This window comes from Acanthaster planci, linkage group LG11 (assembly GCF_054643075.1).
Source record: "Acanthaster planci isolate LZ-2023a linkage group LG11, COTS_SCS, whole genome shotgun sequence".
NCBI lineage: Eukaryota > Metazoa > Echinodermata > Asteroidea > Valvatida > Acanthasteridae > Acanthaster > Acanthaster planci.
Window position 1 is genome coordinate 5,479,565 of NC_141787.1, and position 8,882 is coordinate 5,488,446.

The 8,882-nt window shown below is 42.6% G+C and overlaps 1 protein-coding gene across 1 annotated transcript; it reads left to right on the forward strand.

Annotated features, from left to right (window-relative positions):
* The first annotated feature begins 95 nt into the window (after positions 1-95).
* ak8 (adenylate kinase 8) lies at positions 96-8,823 on the forward strand. Its single transcript, XM_022250330.2, has 10 exons — positions 96-255; positions 921-1,005; positions 1,297-1,460; positions 2,030-2,180; positions 2,842-2,913; positions 3,634-3,837; positions 4,997-5,128; positions 5,576-5,665; positions 5,918-6,059; positions 7,172-8,823. Exons 1-10 carry the CDS (start codon positions 172-174, stop codon positions 7,497-7,499), a joined length of 1,452 nt encoding a protein of 483 aa, XP_022106022.2. The 5' UTR covers positions 96-171; the 3' UTR covers positions 7,500-8,823.
* The last annotated feature ends 59 nt before the right edge of the window (positions 8,824-8,882 follow it).

Here is an 8,882-nt window from a genome sequence, read left to right on the forward strand (position 1 = left end):
GTTGGTTTAACAAAATATTAACCAATGAACTGTTACGACTCTGAATTGTACGGCTGTGACTCCCTGGCAACTGCTGGCAACGATACGCGCGTACGTCGTATAGCTAGCTCACGTACGTACGCTCATGCGTGACGCTTTGCTCCACACGAAAATTAGGAAGATCTGAAGAAAATGGATCAAACTAAAAAGCCTTTACGAATACCTCCTCAGTTTGGCACATATGCCGAAAGGCATGGACTTTTCGAGCTGTACAAGGTATTGTAATAATCTAGTACCTACTACTAGTGATTTTCCTCAAAAATGGTTGAATGCAAGGGCATGATTGCCGGTGCGGGAGACTGTAATGTGTCAAAGTCCTTTCTTTATTTTTGAATTTGGAGAAAAGGTCTAGGTGATGTGAATGTAAAATGCATTTATGCACTCATAACGACACAGATTCTCTCAGTGGATGATTCTCAAAACGGTCGAGTTGTCTGTCCATTTTTTAGGCACAGATGGTTGAGTTGTCCCACCGGTCAAGTTTTCTCAGTAGGCCTAGGCCTAGTCGAATTGTTCTTAGTCAAGTTGGCAAACAGTCGAGTTGTGCGAGCCCCTGTTCAGTTACATGTTCTGTACCAAGCCAGCAATAGTTACAGCAGCAAAAGCATATCAGAACTAGTTCACGGTACAATATCCACTGCCTAATGTGTAACCATAACATGTGTTGGCCAGATGTGTCGTTGTCAACATAGCTATTGGTATTTATGCTACAGCAATGTTGCCATGTCTTTGTGTATTTCATCAAATGAAGCAGCAAAGCAAAACTTCCCAAAAGTTTTCACATTTTCCCGAAACTTGAATTATCACAAATTTCCCTAAAAATCTTTCCCTGTCTCCACTTTTTAACTCGCTTTGTGCACATGTATTTGAATTGTTACCAGAGGTTGCTGGAAGGTGTGATCGTTGCAAAACCTCAGGATCCATTGGAATATCTCCTGGAAGAGTTGAAGAAAGAAAACAACGATGGTGAGAAAACAAACATACATGTTTCAGATGACTGGCTTTGTTACTTCTCCATTATCTCACATGCCTCTTGCACGGAAATGAATTATTCTCTACCACTACTGACCGCATAGCATTAGGCCTGGCACAAAACCTGTTTCCGTTGTAAGTCGATAAAAAACCAGTATTGTTATCCACGCTAAGTGGAGTCTTGTCGAACTTTGGAATGCAAGTGACTTCGTCAAATCAGTCAATTTGAACTATCATGCAAAATCCATAAGCTGAGTTGATTCAGGACTGTTCTTCTTTCCTCAGTTCCAGCTATCATTATCCAGGGTCCTCCAGCTTCAGGCAAGACCACCATCGCCCGCATGGTATGCACCAAGCTGCGTGCGGCGTATATCAGTCCGGACACGCTTCTGGCTGACGACGTCTCATCACTGGCTGCAAGGGCCAAGGACCACCTCAAGCAGAATGAGGTTTGTCGGACATCACCCTCTGCCAGTCTCACAAGCATTAAATTACATTATACCTGTGGCCGTATACATTTGAAAGGAAGATTTGTTACAATAGTTTTTGCCGGAAGAAATTATTGAAGAATGAGCCACTACAGAATTCGCATGCTACTGGAATTTTGTAGTTTTCTGTCCTGAAAGTCCATCTCTTCATGAACGTTCTTTGGTAATTTATCGTTGTGTACATACAGAGCAATGAGCCTCCCCTTTCTCATACATGAATGTTTTCATTGAGCACAGTTTGGGTTCATAATTTGAACAGAAAACCTGTAAACTGAACAGAATCTCCCCTGAGTAAAATCACAGCCGCAGTTCCGTCTTTTTTCTGGAAGAGCATGCAAAATATTTATGGTTAAAAAGTGCACTTTTCCCTACTCTTAACCTGAAATCATGTCAAATAGTTTTCTTACATTGAAGAAGAGTCAGCCTTTAACGTTGTCAAAAAGTGTGTTGAAGAAAAATTAATTGCATAGACCCTATAAAACTGTGCTCAGACAACTTACCTCAGGGTTTGGTTTAATTCTGATGGGCAGGCCATACCAACCAACTTGTGGGTGGAGCTACTGTCCATCAGGCTGAAGCTGTTTGACTGCGTCAAGAAAGGCTGGGTGTTAGACGGATTCCCACAGACCCGGGAGCAAGCACTGGCCCTGCAGGAGGTGGGCATCGGACCCAAACACTTCGGTAGGTTCGGTAGTCAGTGCAGCTGCCATGTAGTAATATTGGGGTTGATGTTCATGTTGCTGAAGTTGTCTTAGCTGGGTGACTCCTGCGAGGAAGAGTAGATGGCATTGTTTGACCATTCAGGAGAGTTTACATGGACTGGTCTGGGTGCTCTGGTTTGTGCATGTATAAATGGGATATGCATGGCCAGTTTTCAACTGAATGAGCACAAAACTGGAGCATTTTCCCATGGGTGCTGAGTGCACGCACTGTGCTAAGGGCATTCACGTGCTAGTTGTCTCTCATCATCACTGTTGATGGGGTTTCGTGCATGAAGTCTATTAATAATCTTCAAGTGAAAAGTTTAAGGGGAGGTCGCACTTATATTCTGACAGTAAATGGTGTTTTTAGCATGAAGAGGGCAGACATTTGAACTTTATTGATTGCAGAGTGCGTAGTGCATACTGCATTCCCTGTAGTCTCACTGGCCTGAATCTCAAATACACATAGAATGTGACACCAGTGAGTTGACCTTTACATCCGACATCATATGGACAAGCAAGTGCTCAACCCTAACTTAGCTCAAGGTGTAGGTTTTGGACTATCAAAACGGAGAAGCACAACAAGCACACCGTCCTGCATTTGCTGGTATTGACCTTTGTGACTGTCTGAATCACTGCAGTTGTCCTGGAGGCACCGGACACCGTTCTGATTGAGAGACAGATGGGCAAGAGAGTGGACCCAGAAACAGGAGGTGGGGAAGTGCTGAATATTTATTTGTTGATATGGAGAGGTTTGTCCCTCGTCAGTGTGTGTTTAATGTCTTCAAGATGTATTGTTTTGTTTTAATGTCACTGTGTACTCAGTGTTGTCTATTGGGTTTGTAAAAAAAAAATCTCACAAATTCACTTGGCTGGACTCGAACCCACTACCTCCTACTTACTCGTGCGGACATTTGCCACTGAGCTCGCTGGTGCCAAACATGTCTTTTCTAAATCTTCAGTTTAGAATATTCCTGTATTTGAGACCATCGCTAGATGACACACAAGACAAGTGACAAGTGACAGGGTGAACAGTGACAAAGGAATGTTTTTTATTGCAATTTATTTGAATAGCTTGTGACTTGAATTCAGACTCATAGCGGGTCTTGTGGTCTTAAGATGATCTTTAGAGATGTCATCTACAACACTGGATAGAAGAAAAACATTACTCAGTCACATCCCATGGTGATATAGTCTTTTAACCATTTTTCTTACCAACTTCCATTTTGAAAAGTTTGCTTCAGCTATTCGTGACCTGGGTCCCTGCCATAAAGTCGTTGTGCCTAGTAACATGGCCTGTTTTTGATTATGCCGTGAGTGTGGGACAGACCAGAAATGCTTTTATTGTTGACATCAAGATGGTTAAAGGTTTAGCAGAGCATCGAGCTCCCTTCAACAATTCAACTTTCCATTTCTAACTCTCCTGTCCCTAGATGTATACCACACCACCTTTGACTACCCAGCGGGCAGCGAAGTGGAGCGTCGGTTGGTGGAGCCCACCGAGGGATGCGGCGAGGAGGCCACGGTGGCCCGTCTGGTAGTGTACCACCGCCACGCCCATGGCTTACAGAGCTGCTACAACAAGAGCTACAAGGCCATCAATGCCGACCAGCCCAAGGCCGATGTGTTCTCACAGGGTATGTGTAGCGTATTGGTCACTGCACTGCTGTACATGCATTCAGGAATGCACCAGAAAGATCCGTTAGATGAAATTTTTTGTAGACCTGTTCTTTGTGCAGCTTTTTATTCGTCAGTGTATGAAAACAGTATGACATAGTTTGGGGGCAAAGTGCTCTGAAAAGTGCACTTACTTAAACAGTTCACATTGTGAATGTCTTTCATGACAACAGAGGGTGTTGCTGCTGTGATATCAATCAGGGAAGGCGTTGCTCAGTTTACAGGGCCTTCTGTTTAAATTGTGAACCCCAGATTCACTCATTAAAAGCATTAGCTCGCTGACTTATTGCCAAGTAATCAACAATGAATCACTAGAGAGAAAAACAGAACGGCAAATATCCAAAATTCCAGCCGTGTTGCATACACATATCAAAGCAATATTTTCCCCGGAATAACATCACAGGTTTGTTCATGAATGTGGAAAGTGGCGTTAGCATAAAACTAAATAGGCACCCTCACACCTTTTAAAATGGCAATGTAAATATTGAAACCAGATTAATTAAAACACAAATGTGCATTTTCAAGAAATGTAGTGAAAGACAATGCAACTGCATAGATCTTTTAACTCTTACACTCCTGGTTAGGGTTTATGACTTAGGATCAAGCGGTCTGGGCTTTGAATCTACGTGTAGCTGCTGCCCATGTGTTGTGTCCTTTGGCAAGCCACTTTACCCAAGTTGCCTCTCTCCTTGCCAGGAATACAAATGGGTGCGGGCTGGGAGTAACCTGCAATGGGATTAGCATCCCATCTGGAGGGGAATGGAAATAGTCACAGTCATTTCAAGCTAATGAAAAGGGGAAGTACACGTGTGAAACGACTTTGTGTTTTCACCCCTGCATCCTTGGGAATCAGTGGGGAGGTCGTTGGAGATTGTGCAGGGTTACTGAAGTTGAATCCTAGCAAAAACTCTGTTGCTGGTGGAGAATTTGGGAGAATGCAGGAAGACTCCTACTTTGATTATGCAAAGGGAATTAAAATTGAATGCATCATGGACACCCACAAATTATCACCGTTTCATTGTATTGGTCATCCTTAAAAACAAATACATGTACTAACATTGTGTCATAAGTTCAATAGAAGTCAGATGCCCACTCACTTGATATTCTTCATTCCTCCAGTCATGACATTCCTGAGCAGTCAGAAACGTTCCCTTGCTCCCCACACACCGCGTATTGTTCTGCTGGGGCCAACGGGCAGCGGTAAGAGCGTGCAGGCAGCGTTGATTGCAAGCAAGTACAACATCATCAACGGTGAGTCTGCACTCAGTTTCTTTAATGCATATATAAACGGTGTAAATAACGTAGGTTTATGCTTAATTTTTACTCTGTATAGACAAGTGTTGATATTACGGATTCGTTGTGGACATGCATACAAACACCAAATGTGTAAAATATCTTTGAATGATACAAAAAATATACCATTTGAACATTGGTGACATTTGTATAATCTACCAACTATAACATAACTCTTAGGCGCTGTCTTCCAAGCAGAGATGTCAGGGTTTACCATATTTACAGTAATTGTTTCTCATATTGACAATCGTGGGTTGAGGATTATTTCTTGTATAAAAATTGTGGTTGGCCAAACTGCAAGCAAATTGATTTCTATTTTTAAGGCTTACCAAGTGTTTTCCTACCTTCTACATCATAAAAACATGGAATAACTAGTCAAATGGCTCATACTTGGTTTTTCTGCAGTGTCATCCGGTCAACTTGTACAGGAAGCAATCGCTAATGAGTCCAAGATTGGAGAGGCCATTAAACCTTACGTGGAAAGGAATATGCTAGGTGAGTCAAACCATTCCGTTAGTGTTTACCGGTGAGCAGGTCTTTTCTCAAAAGTAGCCAAAAATTCCCAAGAAAACAGTGAAACGGATTGGGTGCAGAATACCCATTGCATGTGATGCGCTGTGATAAGAACTGATGGGATAAGAACTGGCTACAACAGAGATGGACAAGAAGGGAAAAAACGTCATTTGGAAATTTGAAAAAATCAGAAATTTCTTAACCGATTCGTCATTTACACACCATTTGCTCCAGTGCCAGACAACCTGATGATCAAGATCCTGGACGAGCGACTGGCCCAGCTGGACTGCGTGACCAGGGGCTGGGTGCTGCGCGGCTTCCCCCGGACCAGGGAACAGGCCGAGAACCTGTCCAAGATTGGTCATGAACCAAACAGGTGAGTTGATAGGCTCACTGGGGCAATCTCAGACTAGTTGCTTGTAGTATCACAAATATGAAGCAGGTTAAATTGTGCAGTAGTGCATAATTTTGCTCTAACGCCCTCCCTAAATTAACACATTGGGACTAATTTTTTGTTTCATGTGACACACTCGAATTGATGAGTGTAAAACTTCACAGGCGACTTCAGTCATCAATTCAAACACTGATTTTTTTGCTTTTTTTGTTTTTCAACATTAATTTTTTCATCTGCTTGTCCATGGCAAGTAGCGCTGAAACTTACTTGCCCAAGGTACATTTTACTTGCCCAAATCGTTCGTTTGCTATCTGGATATCCGAGCACGGCGTATAAATGAGACCATTACACCGGATATCATTTGGCACGGGACAGTAAGATCCTTCAACCAATTACCATTGGTGAAATTGCTACGCCAACAATACAACATGAATACACATCAGCCCCAACTATTGCGCGTATGCAGCGAGTGCACAGGACTCTGATGCATCTTTCATACAAGTTCGGGCAATGGCTATTAACCACTCAATGATTTTGCCTGGTTGTCATTATGCAAAAAGTACACGCACAAGTACCAGGCAAAATTTACTCAATGTTGAAGTCACAGCTACATGTAACTAAGAGCTTCCGGCCGTCAAAGTTCCGCTACGCCGCGTATGCAATAGCCAATGATGCTTGGTACCCAGTGCGAAGATTTTCCTGTGCGTGGAAAGGTGCCCTACTAAATGTACAGCGTGCTTTATACACACAAGTTTGTAAATGTACATGTACGTAAAGATGCAGAAAATCGTACACCACATAGCTGCTCACTTTTTATAAGCCTTTGTGAATAGGAAAAAAAATAAAGGTAAATTTACTGACTGGTATTCTTGACCACGAAAAATGGACACTTTTATTTCAAGAAAAAAGTACCTGTCGGGCAATTTGTCCTTAATTTTTACTTGCCTGAACGAAGAAATTACTTCTCGCCGGCCATCAGACAACCGTTAATGTCGAGGCCAGACTTCAGATGTGACTGCTATATAGTCATATGAAAGCTTACTTTAAAAATAAACAAAATACCAACCATGGTCTTTGAATGTTCATTTTAACAGGGTGTTTTTCCTGGACGTTCCCAATGACTCTGTGTACGAACGCCTAACGCTGCGCTCATTGGATGTGGTCACAGGCAGTCAGTACCACGCCCTGTACAACCCGCCCCGCACCAACCGCATCAAAGACCGCTCCATCCAGCACCCAAAGGACGCGGAAGAGATCGTGCGCAACCGCCTGTCGCAGTACTACGCCTACGCCGAGGAGATCGCAGATTTCTACGAGGACGCACAGCACATCAATGCTGATCAGGACCCCCACACAGTGTTTGAGTGCATGGAGAGCATGCTGGTGAATCCGTTGCCCAAGCGACTGGTGCAGCAAGATTAACGAGTTGAAATTGGAGTGGGGGGGGGATGGTGTGGTTTGATGGCTGAGCTCATCACGTGGTCACAGATTTACAGTTGGCCTTTTCATGGTACATGCCCTTCTTGCATTATTCAGAGTGACTGTTTACCTTGCATGAACCCAATTTGTCTCACAGAAACTCCTGATGTAACAAAGAGCTGTACTTGTGAAGTGCGGGGCTAATGCGGTGCCAGCCATCTTTCCAAATCCCTTGAAAGTTTCAAATGTTTTCTATTCACAACCCCAGGTTTTTCATGAAGGCTCAAGATGTATACCTTCAGTCTAGTGTGGTCACACTTGTTTGATAATCCAATACAAAGTAAACCAAAAGCTAAAACAGTTATTTACACGGCAAGACTACAGAACTACCATTTGGCAGCTCTTGAAGATGGCTTGACATTTACTTTGTCTGCAAGATGAGGGATCTGACATTTGAGTTGTCTCATTCGAGGGGGCATTGTCCCCTTGCCTCTGCCTTCATATTGACTTCCATTTTGCAGACATCAGGCCCCTATCTCATGCTAGGTGAGTCACATTCACTTGGTGCACTAACTACTGTGAAGGAAAGGGAAAAAAAAAAGGCTTACGACTCAAACTCTGAAGTTTGGTGCCTAGACACTGTTATTCTTGGCCAAAGAATAGCAACCTGTGCATAAACCTGAGACATAATGGTCTCAAGTTACATACTTCATTTTTATTCCTTATGGGAGCCGAGAGGGACAGCACCTCCCGTGCTATTCAACATGGGAATGCAACTTTTCTTATAGTCAAGTGTAACAACTGTAACTTAGTAAGGTGAACGTCTAGCAGACGGAAACTCAAGTGGAACATGTTCAAATTTAAAAACTGTTTTGGGGGATGCGTCTGTTTTAAAAAAGAATACAAATGTGGGAAACATCTGCATGAATGGAACACACCTGTGTAAAAGGTTTTGTAATATTGCCGCAATACCTTCACAAGAATGAGAAATATGGCCGCAGCATGTCTACACATGGCTCCCCGAACACAAAGCATGATGCCATTTCATATCTTTAACTTTTAAAATCCAGTCAAAATTACTCAAGGCTTTTCTCCTCTTTCAATCTCTATCTTAAAAGCCCCTTTTCAGTATGTAGGTCATACAGCCACATTCCAGAACTGTAAAAGTTTAATTTAGTGTCAAACTGTAAATACTGTACAGAAAAGAAATCTTCAAATCCGTCCAACATGTTAGCATTTGAATGCTACCTCTTTGATCCAACATTTCAAGTGTATGAATTGGAAAAGTAAATGTTTCAGTGAGATAAAATACTGTTTAGTGACATAATGTGACCGTGTGTACCTTTACATGTCTGTCCTTCTGTTTTCAAGTGCTGATTTATCGAC

Excerpts from the sequence above, each read along its gene's own strand:
- ak8 (XM_022250330.2), top strand. The coding sequence starts at position 172 with ATGGATCAAACTAAAAAGCCTTTACGAATACCTCCTCAGTTTGGCACA. Across the intron at positions 2,181-2,841 it reads CATCGGACCCAAACACTTCG|TTGTCCTGGAGGCACCGGAC; the intron begins GTAGGTTCGGTA and ends GAATCACTGCAG. Across the intron at positions 2,914-3,633 it reads AGTGGACCCAGAAACAGGAG|ATGTATACCACACCACCTTT; the intron begins GTGGGGAAGTGC and ends TCCTGTCCCTAG.